At 35.6% G+C, this 24,538-nt stretch overlaps 3 protein-coding genes across 3 annotated transcripts in view; all 3 read right to left on the bottom strand.

Annotated features, from left to right (window-relative positions):
• Positions 1-994: 994 nt before the first annotated feature.
• On the bottom strand, positions 995-1,627 carry LOC125877274 (uncharacterized). Its single transcript, XM_049558618.1, has one exon. It carries the CDS (start codon positions 1,625-1,627, stop codon positions 995-997), a length of 633 nt encoding a protein of 210 aa, XP_049414575.1.
• Positions 1,628-2,765: 1,138 nt separating this feature from the next.
• LOC125877273 (uncharacterized) lies at positions 2,766-8,924 on the bottom strand. Its single transcript, XM_049558617.1, has 2 exons — positions 8,335-8,924; positions 2,766-3,030 (listed from the first exon to the last, which is right to left on the bottom strand). Exons 1-2 carry the CDS (start codon positions 8,922-8,924, stop codon positions 2,766-2,768), a joined length of 855 nt encoding a protein of 284 aa, XP_049414574.1.
• A 5,883-nt stretch (positions 8,925-14,807) lies between these two features.
• The window catches only part of LOC125877272 (rRNA (cytosine-C(5))-methyltransferase NOP2C), a 15,919-nt gene continuing 6,188 nt past the window's right edge, over positions 14,808-24,538 (bottom strand). The window contains exons 6-14 of the mRNA XM_049558616.1: positions 23,286-23,558; positions 21,793-21,852; positions 21,629-21,730; positions 20,810-21,074; positions 20,092-20,303; positions 17,556-17,656; positions 15,901-15,982; positions 15,744-15,805; positions 14,808-14,934 (exon numbers count right to left, since the gene is read on the bottom strand). Coding sequence (XP_049414573.1) covers positions 14,820-14,934; positions 15,744-15,805; positions 15,901-15,982; positions 17,556-17,656; positions 20,092-20,303; positions 20,810-21,074; positions 21,629-21,730; positions 21,793-21,852; positions 23,286-23,558 — 1,272 coding nt within the window. The 3' untranslated portion in view covers positions 14,808-14,819. The remainder of the gene's footprint in view (positions 14,935-15,743; positions 15,806-15,900; positions 15,983-17,555; positions 17,657-20,091; positions 20,304-20,809; positions 21,075-21,628; positions 21,731-21,792; positions 21,853-23,285; positions 23,559-24,538) is intronic.

Raw genomic sequence — 24,538 nt, 5'->3', positions numbered from 1 at the left:
TGCGTGTGCCACATAAATTAGAACAAACAGAGTAATAAATATTTTTTTCAAAATTATGTTAAAAAAAAGTACTACAAATCACAATAGCTAAAAATTTAAAATATTTTTAAAATCATATAAAAATTTCAATAACTTCTCAAATTCCATAATATGACATAAATTAAAATAATAAAAAATATATATATTGGGCCCCGTGCTGGCACGGGGTTATATCTAGTATATATATATAGTCTTTAAACATTACTATTGAGAAACATAGATATGAAATTGTGAATTTCAAGTGAATAATGAATTTCACTTCTAAGACAGATTTTTTCCAAGTAAAATTGATAACTCATACACAATTCAACTTTCAAATAGTAGTTCTTTCTTTTTCAACTTTACCTAAATATTGTCTATACATAAATTTTTTTCACTAAAATCGGTAAAAATCATTATATTTCATTATTTCTTGCTTAATAAGTACACAATTCATATTTAAAAACATGTTATATCAAATTTTTATTGTCAATTTATCTTAAATGAGCACATTTATTGCACCACTATATTCTAAGTTAGGAAAGGAACGTAAAAAAACTTTACCTTATAAGAAAATCAAAGTTGCTCCCATGTTACTTCAATTTTTAAAAACAAAGTTCAATTTACTACTTTGATAATGTTTAAAATGTTGTTTTTGTTCTTGATTTCATGTACAATTTATTTGGAATACTGTAATAATTTGAAAGTTTTTCCTTCTAATTTCTAGTGTTGGGTTGAAGATGGTGTTCTCTATGGATTTGGTGGAATCGGTTCACTAAGGGGTTTCAAATATAAAAAGTAAACAGATGAAGAGATCAAAGAAGTTTTTTTTGTTTGGTAAATAACAAATATTATTACCAAAGAGCCTTGTAAGTACAAAGAAAATGCAAATCTGGACAGCCCCAGCCTTGCAGATCAAATCATTCAACCATTCTAACTAGCTATGGATAGTAATCTAAACTACTCAAAGCACTAACTAGTTTTGCCTTCCTCCCTCCTCTAATGTGAATTCATGGACAATCTTTCGTATAAGAACACCAACTGGCCTCAATTTGTTCTGAATTATTCTATTGTTCCTCTCCTGCCACACTGCATAAATACTTGCTGCTAGAGCCATTCGAAATATTTCTACTAATGCATGTTTTCCTTTAAAATGCCTCAGTGCCCATGTTATTTTCTCTTTCCACCCCAATACTTGTCTGTCTATGTGCATCCATTGCAAGATCTTCCTCCATAATGTTGCCGAATACTTGCATACGAAGAACAGATGCTCACTACTATCCATCCCTGAGCTGCACAATACACATCTCAAGTCATCCACTATTCCCCAAGCAGCTAGCCTTTCTCTAGTTTGTAGTCTCTCATTTAGGGCCAAGTATAGTATGAAGGTCCACCTTGGTGGTGCTGCATTGTTGCATATGAATCTTCTCCACTCTACTTTCGGGAACTCCCCTCTCATCCTTATATACATCTTCTTTACAGAGAAGATTGGCCATCTCAAGATCTCCTCTTCATTCCATCCAACCTCCTCATAGTACTTTTTAGCTTTGAGAAATCTTCTGAGCCATCCAAGATGCTTGTTTTGGTTGTGCCTCCCATATTGACCCATTCTTACCATAATATATATGCACCCATTGAATCCACATTTTACCTTTTTTCTTGCTAAGACTCCACAACAGTTTACATGGCTGCATGCCTTATTTCATGTGGCAATGTCTAGGAAATTCAGCCCTCCGACAACTTTGGGCCATAGCACAATGTTTCCCAGGCAATTAGTGTTTTCCTGGACGTATCAGCTCCTCCAGACCAAAGAAATTTCCTGCATATGGATTTTATACACTTGATCACCTTCTTTGGCATAACAAATATTTGAGCCCAAAAAATTTAAATTGAAAAGAGCACACTTTTAATTACTTGTACCCTGCATGCATATGATAGAAATCTGGATGTCCAACTCTGAACCCTTACCATAATCTTTCCAATCAGACTTTGGAATTGGACAATAGATGTTCTACTGGAACTAAGAGGTACCCCAAGGTATCTTATAGGTAGTGTATCTTGTACAAAGCCCAAAATATTTAGTATTTCCTGCTGTATATCTTGTGCCACACCCCAAAATAAACAGAGCTTTTATCTTCATTTGTTTCTAGGCATAAAGCCTTCGAGAATGTAGTAAAGAGTTCAAATAATAGTGTTACTGATGTGGTGTCTCCTCTGCTGAATGAAAGCAGGTCATCAGCAAAGCTTAATTGTATCACATTCATCCTGACACACCTTGGGTGATAGTTAAAATCTGAATTGTGCTTAAGTTACTTTAAAAGTCTAGTGAGATACTCCATAGACAACACAAATAGGAATGGTGATAAAGGATCACCCTACCTCGGGCCCTTTTTAGCATTCAAAGGTACACTAGGATGCCCATCAATCAAAATGGAATAAGAGACAGTTATTACACATTACATGGTCCAACGTCTGAACTGTTCAGGAAATTGTAAGCATTCCATCACTTGATCCAAAAACCTCCATTCAATTGAGTCGTATGCTTTCCGCATGTCTATTTTCATCATGCACCTTGGGGAGATATTCTTTCTTCCATGTCCTTAGACCAGTTCATGGCTAAGAATAATGTTATTATTGATTAGTCTTCCAGGAACAAAAGTTGATTGGTTCCTGTCCACTAGGCATTCCATCACTTGTTGTACTCGACTTGTCAATACCTTCGAAATAATCTTATAAAGAAGAGTGCATCATGATATTGGCCTATACTGAGTGATCCTATCAGGATTTGGGATTTTAGGAATTAAAGTGACAGTAGTGCAGTTGATTGCCTTGTATATGACTCCTGTTTGGAAGAATTCTTGAACAACTTCTATTATGTCTTCTCCAATCATAGGCCATGCCTTTTTGAAAAATAGTGCATTGAATCCATCACACCTCGGAGCTTTCAGATCATTTATCCTCTTCAAAGCATCCACCACCTCCTCTTCAGACACAGGTTGTAACACCCCATAACTAGAAAGAAGTTAAAAAGTGGAAATAGTCATTTTTGGAAAGAATATAAAAATCTGGAAGATTTTTGGTCAACTTCAAACAATCATAACTAGTACCTCAAGATGAGTTAGGTGTGTTTCCAGATATCGTAGGAAAGAGCTTGAAATAATATTTCTAATGCCACCGAGTTTGCGTGATTCCGAGTTCGTATGAGTGAGATATGCCTATTTGAAGTTAGGTTGTTCCAATAAGGAAAGTCTAATCCTAATTTTAGAAGGGCATTATGGTCTTTTCTTTACCCAATTATTTTATTTCATTTTTGGATAATTAATTGGGGTCAAATCAAATTTTAGTCAGTTCAGAAAAGTTGAAGTTCACGCTAAGGCTCGGAGAAAAGAGAAAAGAAGAGAAAGGAGAAGAAAGTTCAAAATTCGTCGTCTTCGTAAGGAATCACTTGTGGATTTCGTCAAGGAGTGATCCTTACGAGGTATGTGAGATCACATAGTGTTGGGTTAGTTCACCCATGTGCCAAGCATATTTAATTTAGCGTATTTTCGTCCTAAAAAGATTGAGAATTTGATGTTTTTGATAGTTGTTCTTGAATGATTTTGTTCTTGAATATGAGTTGATATTAAAGTGTTGTTTCTTGATATTAAAGTGTTGTTTCCTTGAGTTGTTTGAGTTAGATGTTGTGTATATGCCTTGGGTATCTGATTCTAAAGTGAATTTGAGAAAAGGAATCAGAATTAATTGATTTAAGATCAGAAAAAGAGACCAAAAGTTCGTCGGATTTTGCCTGAAGGAAAGGTTGGCGCGACGCGCCCCCATAGCACCAAGCATGTAACACCTTGTATTTTACGTGTACAAGTCCTACACATATGGAACTTGATTTAGCTTGGTGGTATAAGTAATGAACTTGATTTCCTAGATGAATGGTGATAATAAAGAAGCTATAAGGGTAACTCTCGTACATTACAATATTGCACGATCGAGTGAACGTCAAATTTTAGAAGTATTTAAATTCTGGATCGAAGGGCTATATGTATGTCTAAAAGTTAAGGTGATCAAGTGTATATAAGTTTTGAGTTAAACTAAGGAGATTACGCTCGAAAAACAAATAAAAGAATTGAGGTGCTTGTTGGACTTTATAAAGCTAGCAGGTGTCACTTACTTACTTAGCTCAAATGGGCTAGGTAGATGGGGAAGACTAGTTCATGCATTAGTGGGCTCACTTGAGGCCCAAATTAAATAAAAAGAAAAAGGAAATGGAGATGAGGCCTCACACCAATCTGTCCAAGTCCAACTACTTGAGCCCAATAAAGACTAAGGCCCAAATTAAGGGTATAATTCTGGCCCATGGCTTAATATTAGAAAGGGGAAAGGTTGTAGCCCAAGATAAGTACATAAAGGGTCCATTTTATGTATATATAATTCCAAGCAGATGCATCACCTACTTGGACCAATTTGACAAATTAGTGGCTGATATTAAATTTTAAGAGGTGGGGAAAAGTAAGACCTTTATAATCCCCAAGTTGCTGGCCATTTCCTCACTTTTAAGAATAAATAAAAATCAGATTTCTCTCTAAGCTTTTTCTCTCTCTTTCAAAGCATAGCAGCAGCCACAAGTTTCCTAGGGTTCTTGGATAAACCCAAGCCCTTGCAAGGTAAGATAGTGGAATTACTAATGGATTTAGCCTAATTATCTCATGGAATGCTAAATAAACATGTTAATTAGTTAAGAACAAGCAGAGGACTGAATCCGTCAAAAGTTTAATTGCTCACTTTCCTTTGTTATTGAAAGGCTTTTCTCTTTTTCTTTGGCCTATGTGAAGGGAAGCTTAAGTTATTGAAGAGTTAAAATTAAAAGAAAAACGAGTTATAAGAATTAAGGTAAAGTGACTATCCTATCTTTGTCTTCCTTAAACACGAGTCTAAGTATGATATTTTAAGTGTATTGTTGATAAGAACTCGTGGGATGATGATGGGAAATTATGGTTTCACTTCCTCTATTGTATGTTGGATTGTTAGGACTGTTTTTGGGACAGGTTGATGTATAAACATATTGGGGACAGCTTGGTTGATATCTGGAAAGGGTATAAATTGTTGATATTGAAATAATAGTTGTGTAGTGTACAAATGCAATAAAAGAAGGCGGGGATTGAAAGAATAACCTTAGTTTGGTAATTACGGGTTTGCTGCCCGAGAATTATTGTTGAGTGAGATTGGACTGCCTAAGCATGTTTAGTAACTACTAATACTAGTTTATCACCTACTCTATTGTAGATAAGTATTTGAAAAGAAAGGAATGTACTTCAAGGTAACTACAAGGTGGTACAACAAGATATGTAAGGCTTTTCAATTTTCTACTAATTGGCATGAAATCTAGACTCGTCCTCGATACATAGAGGCAGCCTACCAGCTCCAACACGACTTACGACCTTGTTCTCACTCTTTAACATGTCTGCACATTCCAATACATGTTCATTGTCAAATATGTATATATACATTAAATACCCTGCATGAGTTCTCCTTTTAACTAAATAAGGTTCATATGTTATTTCAGCTCCTATACATTTCACTAATTGTGTAACTACTCTCTACTTTGTTGTTCTTACATTATATGATTATTACATGTCACTTGTTGATTACATAGTCCCACAACTCAAAAATGATATGACCACCAAAAGAATCATCTTAAATGTTAATGGAAAGATATTAAATGAATCTGTTTATTGATGGGTGGTATCCCAGGGGTGGAAGAATCACCTAGCATGGGTCGATCCCATTATTACAGGTGGTATCCCAGGGGTTAAAGGAAAGCCTAGCATGGGTCGATCCCGATTTATATGTCTACCACTGATCAGCTAGTCATTTGTATTATATGTTGTGCAGAGTGTAAAGTAAAGAATGATAAAGTAAAGAAAAGAATGTAAAGTACCTGATTCCATAATATGAGAAAAGGTGGTCTTGTATTCATACATTGGTATATGATTTCATTTGAGTTCTTATTTCACATACAGTACTTTATGCTTTACATACTCAGTACATTCTCCCGTACTGACGTCTCTCTCGGGGGACCTACAATTAATGTTGCATGTACAGGAGCTAGTAGACCTCTCCAGTAGGAGAACAGGACATCCAGCGGGTATTGGTCAGCTCCAGGTTGATTCGGGGCTTTCCGAGTTTATAGCATGTATTTTGGTATTGTATAGTAGCTGAGTGTAAGGCGCGGCCTGTCCCGACCTTAACCCCATAATGTTTTATCATTTAGAGGCTTTGTAGACTCTGTATAGTGAATTGTGGTTGTGCTTCGTGTCTTAGACATCATGGTCCCAACGGCCAAGTCATGTGCACTTTCTTTTGGTTTGTTAATACTGTCTACTTTCATGAAAACATGTTATCCACTATGGCAGCACCTTTAAATATTCATAGATAGAGCATGATTACAGGTTGGTCCTCCCGAGCCTTCTCGGTAACGGGTGCCGGTCCGTCTTAATGGGATTTTGGGCGTGACAAAGCAGGCTTGGATGGCGCGCCAGCAGTGCCCCATTTTGGAGCCCCAATAAGTTGGGGACGTGCTCGGATCATCATTTTCCACCAGTTTTTTGTCGTTTAAGCGGTTTAAGTCTTTCTAAAGTGTGCTAACACTTTCTATTGATTCTAACTACTCTAAATGACTTCTAAACATCTATAAATCATCCAGAAACATGAATCATAACCTTAAATTCATAAATTCAAATTCATTGAAAGTTAAGAGTCAAGTCTAGGAAGTTCTTAGAGTCCTTTTAAGAAGTCTTTTGCAAATGCTTTTAACTTTGTTTTAAGACTTAAAGTTCAAGTTGAGTAAAAAGTAAAGAGTAAAGATTGAAGTTCATTTCTTCAAAGAAGTATATGGGGACTATGTCTTCCCAAAGAGTTTAAAATGTTTTCACATTTAAATAAGAACGGAAACTGAGATTTTCAGAGAGCCTTTGAGCTAGTTTTCAGAAAAGAGTAAATGCTTTCACAATTAAGCAAAAAAGGAAACTTTGATTTCCAAGATAGCATTTGAGCAAAGTTTTGAACAATTATCTCAAACCACATATAGAAGTATGTTTTTAAACATAAGAGCTAATATTATATTTTGGGATCGGAGTAGTATTTAGCACCGATATGGGGGAGAGTTCAGACAACTCATTGCCCCATAAATCATGTAGTCATCATGGGTAGAAAAGGGTCATACTTTATAGAAGATACCTTTAGTGCTTTTTAGCATAGACTAGTGGATCCACTTAGTAGTTCAGGTTCTATATGATCGGCAAGGTATAGGACGACTCTGGAAGCGTGAGGCAAAACGTTGTATCATCACAATAGCTCTTAAGTGATGGTTGTCAGTTAGACAAACTCCCACAGAAGTAATTGTAATCTTATATACATAGTTTAATTGTATTTTTTACATACATTTTAGAGTTATATTTGTATCTTTGCATACATATAAAGTATTATTGTATTTCCAAAATACACAGACTTGACATCCATATTTTAAACAACTTTTCTTTATATTGCACCTGTTTTAAACTGCTTTATATTGAAATGAGTTCATTTAAGTTGGAGTTGAGATGAGCCAGGTAAGTTCTTATGTTCCTTTCAAGCTTATGTTTTGTTTTAGAATTTCCTTCGCATACTCGTACATTCAATGTACTGATGTCATTTGGTCTGCATCTTCTTATGATGCAGACACAGGTAATCAGGATAAGCATCCAGTGCATCGTTAATCCAGTTGAGCATTCAAAGTCTTGTGGTGAGCCTTCTTGCTTTTCGGAGGATCCTTTTTATTGCTTTCAGTTTTATTATTAGTTCATTAGGATGTCGTGGGTTTTGTCCCGACATTCATCTCAGTTGTTCTAAAGGCTTCATAGACAGTCAAATGTTAGCTCTTTAGTCTTTTCATTGTCATTATCTTATGTTGAGACTTGAGTTTGCCTTAATGGCCAGTTGAATGTTCCTTTATAACATTCCAGTTTATTACATAGATTTATCTTTGTCGAGTTAAGTCTTCCGCTGAGTAAGTAAATCAGGCCAAGTGTTCGCTTAGGGCCATCAATGGTTTTTGAGTGTCAGTCCCGCCCAGGGTGTAGGCTCGGGGCATGACACAGGCTTCACTAGTAGCATTTGTTGGTCTCTATGCAATACTTCTCCATCTTTCATTATTAAAGGAATGACTATAGGCAATTGTTCAACACAAGACCCAAAGAGTGATTTATACTATCCAATAACTTCTTCTGATATTTGTGTATGCTGAGTTACCACCACTCTTGTTGATGTTGTTAACCTTTTGTTCCTGACCTTTGCTTCAAGTTTGCATGGAAAAATGTTGTGGTCGCATCTCCTAATTTAAGCCACTGCACCTTTGATTTTTGTCTCATGATACTTTCCTCCACATTTAACCATTTCTCAAGTTGCAATTTTATTTGTTTTTCAGCTTCTATCTTCTCCATTGGTTGTCCTGGTGCTCTCATATCCTCCTGAGCCATAGCAAGTTGATGTCTACAACTATTAATTCTCTCTTCCACTGCTCCAAATTCAGTTGCATTCAAATGTTTCATAGCTTTCTTAATATGTTTAAGGTTTCTCCAAATGTCTGCCATTCTACACCTTCCCCTCCTCTTGGACCACATTTCTTCAATAATTTTAGGAAATTTCTCATGGCCAGCCACATGATTGAGGAACTTGAAAGGCCTCGGTCTTGTATCTTCATCTTGTGCTAGATATAAACTCAGAGGGGAATGATCAGAGCATTCGGGGTCCATAATGAAGAGCTCATGTAAGGCCATTGTCATCATCCACCTAGCATTCACCAGTCCCCAGTCAATAGTTCTATATGTATGGCCATTTGTCCAAGTATATTCTCGACCACTAGCTCTTAGTGTTGTCATTCATGTATCCTCTAAAAATTCATTGAAATCTCTTAACTCAGTTTCTGTTGGAGTACCACTATTCACGCTATCCTCCACTGCTCTAATTGCATTATAATCCCCCATGGCAAGCCATGGTTGTTACTGCTGGATGTGGATGCTCCGCAAATCATTCCATTGTCCCATTCTGTCACCTTGTGTATGTAACCATATACAACAGTAAAAGTAAATGTGAGGCTAGAGGTTTTAATTTGAACTGCAGTGTGTATGAATTGTGCAGACATAGATTCCAAGCTAATATGGGTGTATGCAGGATTCCATATCACCCATATTCTTCCCCTGTCACTATAATCGTAGTTGTCCAGCCACGACCATCCAGGCGCAATCTTTATCATAACCTTGCTTACATGTTGCTCTTTTATTATATGTTCTATCAGTACTAAAATACTAACATTATTTGTAGTAATGAAATTTCGAACCTCTTGTTGCTTGTAGACTTTATTCAGCCCCCTTATATTCCATGTAACTAGCTTCATGTAGGTAACGATTTTGGAGTTGCAGTGATCACCACCCCAGAATAGCTATATTGCCCTCTTCCCTGATCATCTAGCACATTGAAATCATTCACACTATTAACACCAGGCACTAACAAAGGTCTCTGCACACATCTTGCTGCAGATTTTTCTCTTACCTCCCTCCATTTATCGTCCTCATTTTCTTTGGTCAGCTCCCCTTGTCTCTGCCTTAAGTTCACTTCTGGTATGTGCATTTCTATCAGGGGCGTTTGGCACTCATTCAACTGTAACCGTGTAGGATCAACAGGATTTGGTAACTTGGCCTGGTCATCCCGTTTAGGTTGCCATTCTTGAGGGACTTGTGGCTTATTCTTCCGAACAATGGGTTTGGTTTGTACATTAGTTGTGCATTTATGTCCAACCTGGAGACATTTTGGACAATATGCAGGTATTCATTCATAAATCACCTTCTGATCAAACACTCTTCCATTTGGATCCTCCACTCTAACTGAAAGTGGGAGTTCCTTTGTGATATCAAGCTCAATCAAAACTCTGGCAAAGGAGATTCTAGCTACCTTCGTTGTGCATTCATCAGCATACAAAGGCAATCCCAAACCACTACTAATTCTGCTCAATGATTGTATCCCCCAGCAGTTTAAAGGAAGATTTGGGAATTTTACCCAAATTGGAATTGTTTGCAGGACCTCTTTACTAAGATCAAAATCTGGAGACCAAGTTTTCGCAATAATCGGCATGTTGTTCAACATGTGTGGTCTTGAGTATAGCACCACGTCTCTATCATCTAAGCTAGCAAATCGTACAAGGAAATACCCATCATTGTGATAATACACAGTAGGTTTAGTAATGTAGTTCCATTGTGCAGCAATGTATCTCTCCAGGCTTGCAATTGTAGGAGTTGCATCGACTACATACAAGATCAGGGCATGCTTTCATTTCTGCATCTCCAACTCCACCTCCTCCTTACAGAGTTTCACCACTTTCTCCCCATTCTGCAGCATTGGTGCGATAAAATTCAGCGTCATCCCTTTAACAGCTAACTGATTACTCTGAAATAGATTCGTCCAAGCTTCTTTTCCTTTTTCAGTCTCTGGCTGTTCCTCCAGCACTAGTGGTTGCATCCCACTTCCCCTAGATGGGCTTTTATTCCCCACACTCTTTGTGGACAACATAGGCCATGGATCTCCTGTATGCTGAGCAGGAGTTTGTTTCAGTGACTGGTTGTCCATTCCACGATCTTCCTGACTGTTGCTTTGGTTCGACGCCGACATTTGGATCAAAGAGGTTATATTTATATGTAAAAAGTAATTTAACCATATATAAACAGTGTGATTTTCTATCGAAAGAATTCAGATGAACCTCCTCAGCCCTTGCTAGGTCTGTGCCTTATTAATATGCAATCATCATCAGAAGATGAGATGATGAGTAAGTCAATAATGAACTAGTTAACAAAGGCAATATATATTTTCGTAGGACTTGAGTCACAAATTGCTAACTTTATTTCTCGTTCTAGTGCTTATAATCTTGAATTAAATGGGGTCCTACTCCACCATTGGCTTGTAAGTTGTAATAATGAATTTGTTATTATGTTTTTGGTTAGTGATAATAAATTTGTTATTATGTTCTTTTTTCCATTTTATATAGCAAATTTATATGGTTATTTTCTATGAACTCCAAAAATGAGATTATATCATATTTTAATACTTTAAAATTCAAATCGAGAAGTTCATAACAAATATAGAAAATTATCCACATTTTATTTTGTTGAAACATGTTTAACACTTCTCGCTTATACATATCTTTCAGTGACCAAATTATATTGTTGAAATAGTTTTAACACTTCTCTCGTATACACCTATGTTCTAGCGACCGAGTAGTTCTTGTTAGTTTGTCTTTGATTCAACTCTAAATCCATGATTTCTTGCTAGTAATTCTCACTTCCAAGGATAGTGTTACCCTTCTTTTCTATCCGTAAAATAATCCAGTGAAAGCACAAAAAATCCCGGTGAGAGCTATTCAGTGACTTTCGTGGTCGCCCTAACTAAACCAACTTGAATTTGAACTACTATTTGCGCTCACCTCATCGTAACCTAAATTTGTATTCACCTCTCCTACATCAATAGATTTCTATATATAATGCCCTCCTCCAAAATGGTATTTAGTACTTGGCCTCACAAAATATGTCCTTCCGTGTTACTTGTCCTTCCTACTCGGTAATTCTAATATTGAGAAAAAACTCTTCCATGAAATAGAATTGAATTTTATCATCCTCATACCATCTTTATACTAACAACCACTTTTTTTTACGACATTAGTTCTTTAACATTCTATTGAACTTTTCTTTTTCCAAGAATCATAATTCTCACCAAAAATCATAACAATTTGAGATCTACATTGAGATCAACATACATATAGCTTGATTTACAAAATCTCAAATCATAGATTTGTTACATATATTCTTAATATGTGATGTTAGATTAATTTCTATATTACTACATAACAAAATGTGTTCTATTATGATATATTTTACAAAAAATTAAAGAATTATTTTTCTGACTAATTATCTATAGAATCTGATCAGTTAATATGATACATTTAGGAATTGATTATTAAAAGAGAAAAGACATAAAGTCACTATTGAAGTTGTTCCAAATTTTCAAAAAGATACCTTAACTTTGCAATCGTCCTATTACCCCACTAAACAATTTTGAACAGATATTATTATATCATTTTTCGATCAGCCCCAAATTTAAAGAAACAAGTGTGTTCATACATCAATCATTACATGACACGTGTTAATTTAATTAAAAATATTTTTTTTTCATTTTAAGTTTTTTCTTTATCTTTTTTTTTCTCTCTCTCTCTCTTTTACTTTTTGACTCATTTTAATTTTTGATTTCATTTTAAATTTCACTTCATCTTCCACCTCTCACTTTCAAGTGATCCATCCCTCCATTTTCTTTCTTTTTCTTCACCTCTCACCCTCACCCCACTCACCACGTCAAGTTGAACCCCACTCCCATTTTTTTTTCTTTTTCTTCTTCTTCTCTGGTCAAATTCTTTGTAGAACTCATACTATTTTTTAGACTTTATTGAATTATTGATAACAGAATTAATTATTTTTCTAAGAAAATTTAAAATTTTGAAGATATCATCAACTACTCCTTTTCATCTAACTTCAAAATTAGAAATTATAATTTTAAAAGAATCAATGAATTCCCTAAAAATTGAAAGAACTTAATTGAAATCGGATAAAAAAAAACTATATGATACTTCCTAATCATCTTGAAATCTAATGGGTTTATCAAATTGTTCGAAATGTAAGAAAAATATTTAGTTAAAGTTTTAAAATTAAAGAGAGTAAAACTAATAATAGTAAAAAAAAAGGAAGGTGAAGTTATGGTAAAAATGATGACATTGAAAGTGAGAAGTTTCAATGGAGATGACAATGAATTTTTGAATAAGAAAAAAGAAAGAAAGAGAAAAAAATAAAAAGGAACAAAAAGTTAAAATAATAAGAAAAATAAGAAAATATATTTTATAATAAAGTACTTGTAAAAATAAACTTATATTAGTTCATTTAGGTTGTTCACTCTCTATGTCAGGTGGACGAAAAATGATATAATAAAAAAATATATTTTATAATAAAGTACTTGTAAAAATAAATTTATATTAGTTCATTTAGGTTGTTCACTCTCTTTGAGAGAGTGCACACCACTCTCTATGTCAGGTGAACGAAAAATGATATAATAATACCTGTTCAAAATTGTTTAGTCGGGTAATAGGACAATTGCAAAGTTAAGGTGTCTTTTTGAAAATCTAGGATAACTTCAATGGTGCATTTATGTCTTTTCTCTTATTTAAATGATCACTCAATTTATAATAATTGATTATTTGAATGATCACTCAATTTATAATAATTGATCATCAAAGTCACTTAACTTTTGTTCGTCTTCCAAGAAGTTAACTAACTTTGTCTAGTTAGAGTCTAGTCATTTTAGCTTGAAACACATAGTTAATGAGGAGAAAGTTATATAACTTTTGAGAAAATTAATACTTGAATTAGTTTAGGATCCAACCCAATTTTAAACTGACAAAATCATTGATCAAAATTGGTAAAACATTTTTTGCAATCATTGAGGTGTCATGCGGAAATCATTTATGCTTTAGATTTAGGGCTCGTTTGGTGTGAGGGATAATACCAAATAGTCCCGGGATTAAATTATAGTACTGCTTATTTTGTTGTTTGGTTGGCAAGTTCGGGATAACTTATCCCGGGATTAATAATTAGTACCGGGATAAGTTATCCCGAACCTTGGGTGGTATAGTAATCCCGAGATAACTTATCCCGGGATAAAATAGATAGGTAAATGACAAAAATGTCTCTTTCAACCCTTTTGTTATATCACTTTTTACATTAATGAAGGGCATTTTTGTAAACAAATAAATTGTTCTTAAAATTTATTATTTTGAATACAACAAACCAAACACTCAATAAAAAATAATTCCAATACAACTTATCCATCATAACTAATCCCAACATAACTTACCCCATCATAACTCATTTTCAAACCAAACGACCCCTTAAAGATAAATTCAAATAGTAGTATCAGTACATGAATTGCGTGAACTCTAAGGTTAGGAAATGAGTCGAGTTTAGGATATGCTGTCTTGAATAAATTCAAGTACTGATTTTATGTTTTAATTATTATTTTATAAAACTTATAGTTGCCATGCCATTAAATAAGCATCAGAAGTGTAAAATGGCCATGGATACTACTCATACTAGTCATGTAAAGTTAGATGATTTTTTGAAGATAAAGATCAACATTAGTGACTTTGGTATTAATTATTATAAGTTGAGTGATTATCAGGAGGGTTCAAACACATTAATAGCCAAAAATCAAAAAGGAAAAGAGCTTTATATACCCCAAAATTTTGTTATTTAAAGTTGATATACTCCACGATACAAAAGTGATTCACATATACCCTCGACAACCACTACAACACCCCCCTCAAACTAAAAAAGACCAATGGAACGTCACATACATGGCCTTCTAGAATCTAGGTTATGTAAATTGATACTCCGGTTAAATAAACAAATAATTAAAGAGAGGTTAAAAATAAAATTAGTACAGGGATAAATGGTAAAATAAAATAAAATCATGACCATTATGCAGGGTTGAAATATCTTGCATTCACAGTTACATTAACTGATTCTGCAACCCATATTACAGCATGTGATTGCCAACAAGGAAGGGTACCCAAATCTGATAAGCTGCTACAGTAACATAACGAACTGGTAGGCCTGAACTTGCATCATCGAAGTTCATGTAATTTCATTGCCGAATCACCTGTCCCCAGAGTTCGCGTCACATTCAACTCAGATGTTTTTGGGTCCAACACTGAACTTGGCTATGAAAAATCCTATTGTATCAAGGTCGGATGATGGATCAAATCTCTGAACAAGATTTTCTTCACCGGGCCTTAACCATTCCCTGGAGAATTTAGAAGCGAGAGAGATCAATACCACCACTAGTGATTAATGCAACACTAGTACAGGAAACAGCATCTGACAATGATGTTTATAGGAAGTAGTAGTTCTTAGAATGATGATGAAAATATACTACCTTTTAAATAAATGTACATACTTTGCGAAATTCTGTTTCTAGATTTGATCTCATTCTACCATTAGTCTTTGCAGTTAAAATTTAGAAAAATAGAGATAACTCAAAGGTTCTCTCTTGATCTTTTTGTTGTTAGCTTTTTATGGGCATGCACACACTTTATTTTTTTGATAACTGTGGTGTCTGGGACCACATTGACTAATTCCACGGGATACCTGCCACCTCCCACCAACAACAGGTACCAAGTAACTATGTCTGCCAAAGGTAGGTCAGATGGGAAGAATGCAGACAAATATTGGCAAATAGAAACTATACGAAAGCAAGAAACAATTAGACACTCTCCTATTACTATCCAAAAATTTGAATTGTAACTCATCCTATACCATCAAGCAAAGGAAAGAGTGCCTCGCTCACAGAACCAAGACACGTATTTCTCCATTGACAGGACAAGTTCAAAAGAGACTGACCTTCAAGCTTCACCATATTTATTTTAGAAATTACTCAATAGACACTAACACATCCATCTTATTAGAACATATGAAATCAACTGCAGAACGAAAAAAATAAGCTTAACATAGCTAAAGCACCTGTCACAGGTATAAACTATTTATTCAGCTTTTCAACACACAATTGACAAAAAGTCTTGCAAAGTAAATACTATGAAATCGCAAGATGCTTACTCAACAAATCCATCAGACAATTGACAACTACCAGTAAGGCCGGGTCCTCCAACTTTTGGATGCTGAAAGACATACAAGAGTAAGAAAAATATGTAAGATCAATGGTAAGCTACAAAAATTTATTATTTTACATGAATATGCAAGCTTTTAAGCTAACCTGAGATGCCAACGAGAGAAACTCATATTTGTCCAATGCATATCGAACCAATGCTTCATTCTCACCAGGGTTTATCGTACATCTGAAGTTGGAACAAGTACCATCAGTTGTTCATGCTATTAAACATGACAAAGTATTGAAGTTGGAACAAGTAACATCAGTTGTCCATGCTATTAAACATATGACTAAGTATTGGAAGAGTCAGTTGACCAATTTGCTTAAGTATGTGACCATCTCATTAAAAAGTCCAAGTTGTAGGAAAAAATACACTTCTATTTACTTAATTATATTATGTCTCAACACACCCCATAAAGTTTAACATAATTAAAACGCGTGACATTAAATGGTTGTCTTGAATACAGTGTTGTCAAAGGCGAAAACATTAAAAAGTATTCCAGGTCCATTGATCTTTAAGTGCAATGGAAATGTGGGCTTTAGTAAAGAAAAGGTGCAACAAGGAAAAAATATATATGTAGTGTTTCCTTAACAATTAATATATCTTTCTGCTAATCATATTTATTGTTTAGTATCACTCTATTCATGATAGAACTTATGCACAATGAGGAGCACGCCTTAGTGCCTTACACTGAACCGCAGCCTAAGTGAAGTGAAGCAAAGCACCTAGCCTAAGCTTCAGGGCTTAAGCGCGCCTAAAATGAGCCTTTGACAACACTACTTGAATAATTTGCAAAAAAATAGGAGGAATAGGGAGGTACTACTGTCAGAAATTAAGAACATCATTCACTAATACATGCACTACCACACTCACGATTTCTCTAGATAAAAGGAGTCCTCTCTTTTGGGGATGGAGGTATAGCAAGTGCACACGAACCCACTGAATTTTCTCCGGAGAGGAAAAAGAAGTAGCAATACGATCTGCATGTTCCGTTCACAGAAAATTTAGCTTCTGGTTAATAATCCATGGGATGACTATCACACAACTAGACATTCTTTCAATCTCTTCCATGCAGGATTCAGAAAGAAGAGCGAAAATTTTGTATTAGATTCATGCATCACATTCAGAATATCTGTGAATTTGATTCCTTATATTATAACTTCTTCTGTCCTAATTATTAATTTGTACGATGAATTCTACACTTCAATGTCTCATTGAAATCGAGTCTGTGTTCATGTATTTAACACTAGGACATAAGTCCACCTTGATGTCTCGTTGAAATATGGTATGTGCTCTGCATTTGAACATTAGGACATGAGTCCACATATTGGAAGGCATTTTGTGCAACAACTCCCACATGGATTTTGTATAAACAACCATATCTAAAGTAAAGGAAAACTAAGAATCTTGTTATGCATATGCATTTGGATCTCAGGCGACATCAATACTTTACACAGCCACAATCTCCAACATGAAAAGAATTAGGATCTGGTGCTAAGTCATTCATGGGAACAAAGGAACAATGTTGAAAAGACTGCAAAACAGGGAGTTAGACATTTGAACGATCTAAAAGGAGAGAAGTTAAGATTAAGATAAAGAAATGTACAGCTGGTATATAGGTCAGTCAGTAAGAAAAAGGACAGATGGAATGATAATTCTGAATCAACAAAAGCAGTGATGAAATGTGCTATAATAATCTCAATAAGGAAATTTGTCTCAAGTTTTATTAAAGAAAGTCCAGATGCATGTTTGTACTTACGTGGAATAGACAATGACTCCACCTGGGCGAACAAGCTGAACAGCTTGGTCAAACATTCGTCTCTGATATTTGGCATTACTCCTCAAGGAATCAATTGTGTCCTGGATATAACAAAGAGAAACATCTTATGAATTAGTTGTCCTACATATAACAATGGAATTCTCTTCTCAAATTTACAATGTAAGAATATACACTTTAGAGTAGTTGTGTTGAAATATGAAGCAAGAAATAGGAATACACTTATTTTGATCAAAATTGGTGTAGATGATCAAAACATGCCCCCCCNCCCCCCCCCCCCCAACCCATCAGAAACCTCTGGACAGGCAAAAGAACTTTCAATTTCATTGTCAAACAGAAAATAGGATGTCAAAGAATATCTGCATCGCATAGGATTAATGAATTTTTTACCTCAAGAAGGTATCACTGATCCACTTTCATGACAAAATTGTTTGACACGATATAACATCCCAAGAAGATAAAAGGTTTGACCAGCTATTACTTGAGAGTTGCTCATCTTTTACTACTAATTATTCAGATAGACATGGAATATGAAAGGAAAGAGGGGAATTAAAAGGTACTAATCCACCCTTCATAAAATTTATGGAATGCATTTTCAACATTACTAATTTCAAAAAAAAAAAACAATTATGGAATGCATCGTTTGAATTGGGTACTTTAACCTGGTCATCTTTTTACTGGGTATGCTTTTATTTTCTTTGATCAAATTCGACCTTTTTCTTATCAAAGAAAATGTAAACTTAAAATAAAACAAGGCATACACAAACAAAATTTGATATGTTAGGCATATACAAGAAGTAAAATTACGCTCTATGCCTACTAGGAGAAGAATATGTTGTGATGGAAGTTGCGGAAATGAGGATGTTGCGATGGATGTGTGGGCATATTAGGAAAGATAGGATTAGAAATGAAGATAATCCGGACAAGGTGGGAGTGGTTTCAGTGGAGGACAAGAGGTGAAAAGCTAGAATGAGATGGTTCGGGCACTTTGGGCATTTGAAGAGGAAATGCATGGAATACGGAGAGGTTGGCTATGGATGGTTTCAGGAGAGGTAGAGGTAAACCTAAGAAGTATTGGGGTTAGGTGATTGGAGTGGACATGCGCAATTGTAGCTTACCGAGGACATGACCTTAGATAGAAGGGTGTGGAGGAGTTGAATTAGGTTAGTAGGTAGAGTGTGTTGTCTTGTTGTCCGTTCATATTAGTAGTCATACTAGTACAATGTAGTTTCTTGTCCTTCGATTTCTATTACTATCTGTTGAATCCTTCTACTTCAATTATTGTTTTGTTGTAGTTTTTGTTCAGCTACTAGTTGTTGCTTTGTTATTATTTGTTGGTTCTTGTAATTCTGTTGCTTTCTTTTTTGGACTGCTTTGGACTATTTTTCCTTGAACCGAGAAAATAGCCTCCCTACCTCTGAGGTAGGGGTAAGGTCTACGTAGACTCTACCCTCCCCAGACCCCGGGGCATACTCATATAAAAAATTTCCTAACAAAATCAATTGGGGTGATAGACCCGCGAAGCAAAAGCTATTTTCCTAGCATTGAACCTTACACTTTATGGGACTAAACTGGGTATGTTGTTGTTGTATGTCTAATAGGAGAAAATATTTACGCCACGTAGCCCATATTTTTAGTTTCTTACTCAGTTTAGCCCATATTTGTGTATAAACACCTTTCATACACTATTAAACACTTCTAGAAAAGGTTGATATATTATGTATAATGTTTCCTAGGTATAATGTTGTATAATATTATATATTGGGCTACATGGTGTAACATTTTTTTCTTTTATTTTTTGATGACAAGGGAAACCCGCAGCCGCTATCCTTTGGATGCGCACAGGGTAAAACCCCCGCTCCTATGCAATAGCTCGCAAACCACACAGGAGAGATAACCTGCACTAGGCAAGCCTGGTGCGACGAGCTCGACCCAGAAGGCAAACCCCTTGCTTTCGCAAGCAAGGGGTTTCGAACTTGAGACCTCCAACATGGAAGTCCCAAGCTCAAACCATTGGGCCACCCCGAAGGGTGGTGTAACATTTTATGTTGGGTTGTATCTTTTTGAAAACTTTCCCATACAAAAAATCAATAATAAATCTTGTTTCTTTCCTCATCTCATCTTGTGGTTTCTAATCATCTCCCACTTCCTTTCATAATCGTCTTCTACAATAACACCCATTCTCAATTACTAAACACAAGCAAAAGTGCTTGTCTATTAGAAGAGAATAGTGTAAGCCATTTTTTGCTCTATATATCATACATTAGTCCAAAAAAGGACTGAGAGGAATGATACACATCAACTTTTATCTTCTTTTTTCCGTCTACTTTTATATTGACTATCTCCATGCACCTTGTAACCATTCCTACATAAGCAGAACATGCTATTTCATCCATATCCAATCAAAAAAAATGGTGGAGAAACTTTTAGCATAGCAAAAAGAGCAAGAATACTAGTTTCAGAGAAGAAAAGAGGAGCAAGAATACTTGGAAATGAGACAATTCAGAAACTATCTTACCTCTCCAGCAAAGAGACGAGGTCTTAAACCTAATGCAGAGCAAGGAGCATCAAGTAGCACACGATCAAAGCTATTGGGAGAAAACCCTTTAGACTTTTCAACCCTCCCACCAGCAGTGTGATTCCTTCCTGGCCCATTTTTTAGTTGCCTAATACGTTTTCGTAGTTCAGCTTTACTAGGGTACTGACCATCCTTCAGCTGCAAATCATTGACTGAGAGATTTGTTTAGTTACTCTAGTTAACTGGAACTTTCAGTAAACATTTTTAAACTGAATTTACAGAATATGATCTTGTAAAAATGTCCTTGAATGAAGAGCATCCTGAGCTAGAATTCTTCAAAAGGCTATCAAACCAGTCTGATCAAGCAACTTTTATTACAAAATTTAACCAAATAAATATCCGCTGTTTATTATACACACATGTAGATGTAAAGGTGGCAATAATGACCACCAAAATATTATAACCCACCCACAAGATAATGGGTTAGGCATGGTCAACGCACATCAATCAAGTGGAATCACTAGTAGGGACGCTCCTTGTTTTATGAGATCCCAAAAAATAAACAACAAGTAGATGCCAAAACCTCTTGACAAGCTAAAAGAAACACCAAAAGATTGTTCTTTTTAAATAGATATACAACAAACAGAATACAACATTAATAACACATCACCAAACTGGAAAATATCATGATTAAATTGAAAGTTTTTGAACTACTCACAATTCTTTTCGAATAGCAACTTTGCATCAAATCCATCTATACCAGTGGATAATAAATCTGGTGTTCGCGCATCCTCAGCACTGCTTGTGTTAGGCAAACTATCAGATTCAGCTCCATGGCAAACAGACTTCAGTGCATCAAGCTTATATGTAGTTATACAGCTTAAACCCATCTCAGCCGCTAATTTCTGAATTCCAAGCACCTGTATAATTGTAACACAATTAGATCTCTTCAAAAAAGTGGACCAGCGAAATTTGGCCCTCTTCTGTACAGTTCAAAAATTGGAAAAAGGTTTGAATTCTGAACTGGAGAAGTGCAAAAATTTACAGTTTCTTCTTAGACACAGGAATTTCTTTTATGTACTTCAAAAGTTCTTTATTTACTAATTATGAAATGATGAGGTATGAGTATTTGGAGCAGAAGGCCTTTACCTCAAATGAATGCGCTTTTAACCTCAAATATAAGCATTAGGTTGGCTTTCCTATCAAGGCTGGAAGACTTTGACAATAAGAGTTCTGTTAGGTAGTTTGTATGTATACATATATATATCATACTTGGTGCCCACATTGGAAACCATGTCTTATGTAATGTGTAAGTATGGAATGTAAAAGGTTCGCTGTAAGCAATTGTCAACACACATCTTAATGATATTTTTTTCTCATGCCTATACTTTTTTTTTTGAGATAAAGGTAACTGTACATTCACAAAAACAAATTCATCATTCAAACAATGATGAGAGAAAATCACTTTTAAAAACCTCAATAATATTTTCTCTCATGCCTTTATTTCTCACATGGTATCAGATCTTTGGGGAGAAACCCTCGCTGTGCGATAATCAGCGACATCAGGGACAGTCACCAAGCATTCTTTTCCGGCGACCTCCACCTCTGATCTGAGGTAGAGACAACAGGTGATTCTGAACTGAGCCCACCCATTTCCAACAGTTCCAATAACCAGATTTACAGATCTGGTCATATTTTCACTTTCCGAACAATTTGTTCTCCAGTTCCATCTGCTTCTCTAGTTTCTCCTTTTACTGTTGCCTGAATGAACAATCTTTACTCTTCAGATTTTATTGCAGGGCACTAGCAGTTTAAGCAACTCTTCGATGGGTTTTTAGACAGAACTGATACTGTTCCCTTCCTGAATATTGATTGTTTACTATTTTGTTTCCCCAGAACTCTCTTCAATCCAACCATGTCTTTCAGGTTTCACGTTTTAGTTCCAAATACACGGAATTGGAAATCCAAGTCTTATGATTACTTTGGAACCCTCAATGGGAAGTTCTATCTATTTAATTTGGGCTTCCTTGTTGAGTTGTAGTGCAAGGTCATGCGTCCAAGATCACTAAACAAAAAAGTGAAGCCAGTGTGATGAGAAGGCCCGAGATCAAAGGGGAAGGTTGATACTCAGTTGTGCAGTCATTTATGGCAAACTATTGATGGCAAGTTGATACCTTTAGTTTGGGAAAAGGCTCGTACTTTATACATTAATTGCATATCTCATTTCTTTTTCTTTTTTTGATGAAGCAAGGTATTTCATTAAAAAGCATCAAGCAGATGCAGAATTACAGAATAGACAAAAGGGCTCACGAAGAAAATAAGCAAAAGTTGTTAGCTCCTTTACAATCTTCAAACTAGTATTAGAGAGCTAACAAAGTCGAGAAATTGTTCGGTGCTAAATAGCATATCTCGTTTCTATGATGTAATTCAGATGACTAACATAAGGAAGCAGAAATTATTATTTTTTTGAGAAGGAAAAAGCAGAAATTAGATGTCTTCTTATTTGGGATTGGTACAGACAGCCATTGAGAAATTTGAGAAGTTGATATCAGTCACTACTAGTGTTGAAAAACAACATGAATAACAAAGGAAAATGTTTCTAGTTCTTACACTTATAGGACTTCCTTTTTTTTTTTGAGAAAGTTAACATTTTATAGACAAAATACACCAATGGTGTATTTAGTAGTAATTACATCAGGAGTTTACAGTAAGCAAAACCAAAGATCGCTATCATCTATATCCCTCCTAAACTATCTAGAAAGTGAGTAATATCCTCCACCTTTTTGGGAGGACACAGAAGTTACACCAAAAATAAAAGTTTATAAGACAATTCAACTTGAAACTCTAAAAGGAATGCACTTGTTTTCAAAACATTTTGGTTTCTTTCCTTCCATATTGTCCAGCAGATGCAAACAAGGACAATCTTCCATCTGTCCTTGTGGCCTGACATATTTCCTTCTCTATTCCAGCATGTTAGAGCTTCTGAGGTATGCCTTGGCATGGACTAACTGATACCCCTCAAGTTAAAAAACACCTACCACAGTTTCTCTGTCACTCTACAATGGATGAAGAGAAACAATCTCTATTTCTCTTTCACAAAAAGAACACTTGGAACATAATTGTTTTCCCCTTTTCATTAGATTGTCCTGAGTTAGTATTGCTTGTCTGGCTACCAACCAGGTGAAACAAGCAACCTTGTGAGGTACTCTAACTTTCCATATTATCTTCCAAGGCCATGGTAAGAGCATTGCAGCTGGCCTATCAAGGTGTCTGTAAGCTGATTTTACTGTGAATTTCCAATTATTGGCCCTCAACCAGTGTAGATTATCTTCATTATTGTGAAGGTTATTGGCCTGCTCTAGAGAACTGTAGAAATTAGTTAGGTTGTCTATCCCCCAGCCATTCAACATTCTCCTGAAAGAGAGGTTCCATCTTTGGTTGTCCCTGACATTTGCTACTGTTGCCTCCTGTCGGTTCAGATTATAGATCACAGGGTACAACTGTTTTAAGGGGTATTGACCAACCCACACATCGTTTCAGAATGATGTCCTCCTTCTATTTCCTATTACAATTATTGAATTTCCCCACATTTTAGGCAATTGATTCCTGATTGTTCTCCATAGACCTACCCATAAAGGTTTCTAACTTCCTTAGTGATCCATAAGTCTTCCGTTGTGTATCTGGAAGCTAGAGCATCTTTCCACAAACCTTGTTCCCCTGAGACAAACCTCCATAGCCACTTCAATAGGAGACTCTGATTCTGTACTTTGAGGTTCTTTATGCCCATTGCCCCTTCTTTTTTACCTTATATTGTTCCTACCGTGGATGAATTCACTCAATTACTTCGCCTTGTCGCTATCTTGTCACACGGTGATCTCATCACCAACCATTGACTCCTCTGTTCTCGTATCTCAGACAATAAAAAATCATACATCTCACTTTAAGTAGAATCGAAGAGAAGTAGTTTTTAATATCTCAACCCCAAGTGTAGCAATTGTAAGAGGATTGGACACATCTTTGAATAATATACTTTACATTGTCGACCATCCAAAAATGTTCATGTTGCTCAAACTGCCACTGCAGGTAACCAGGGGCTTTCTTTATCTGAAGGGGAATATAAGTTCCTTCATTATGGGGGAAGTAAACTGACGTCTCCACAGATTTATAAAATATGCACCTAAATCACTCCATAAAAGCTAATGCTTCCACTACCAATCATAGGCTAGTGATACCTGGATTTCTCTAAGTCGCCAAAGCAGTACCTGAACAAGTGTCATCTATAAAGGTGTATGCCATTGAATAAATTTGCTTCAAGTAAGGGATATGTCAGCTTACATGTCATTGTTTCTATTACTCAACGTAAAATGATACACCATTCTTGAGAAAATATTATCAATGAACAGATCAGACTTCCATGGTGCAAGTCTCAGCAATTTAAGGACACCTT

The sequence above is a fragment of the Solanum stenotomum genome, chromosome 9 (assembly GCF_019186545.1).
Source record: "Solanum stenotomum isolate F172 chromosome 9, ASM1918654v1, whole genome shotgun sequence".
Lineage (NCBI taxonomy): Eukaryota > Viridiplantae > Streptophyta > Magnoliopsida > Solanales > Solanaceae > Solanum > Solanum stenotomum.
The sequence above is the reverse complement of the archived record's forward strand: the minus strand, read 5'-3'. Positions and strand labels throughout refer to the sequence as shown.

Excerpts from the sequence above, each read along its gene's own strand:
- LOC125877274 (XM_049558618.1), bottom strand. The coding sequence starts at position 1,627 with ATGGGTCAATATGGGAGGCACAACCAAAACAAGCATCTTGGATGGCTC.
- LOC125877273 (XM_049558617.1), bottom strand. The coding sequence starts at position 8,924 with ATGACAACACTAAGAGCTAGTGGTCGAGAATATACTTGGACAAATGGC. Across the intron at positions 3,031-8,334 it reads CATGCAAACTTGAAGCAAAG|TTATGGGGTGTTACAACCTG; the intron begins GTCAGGAACAAA and ends ACTTCTTTCTAG.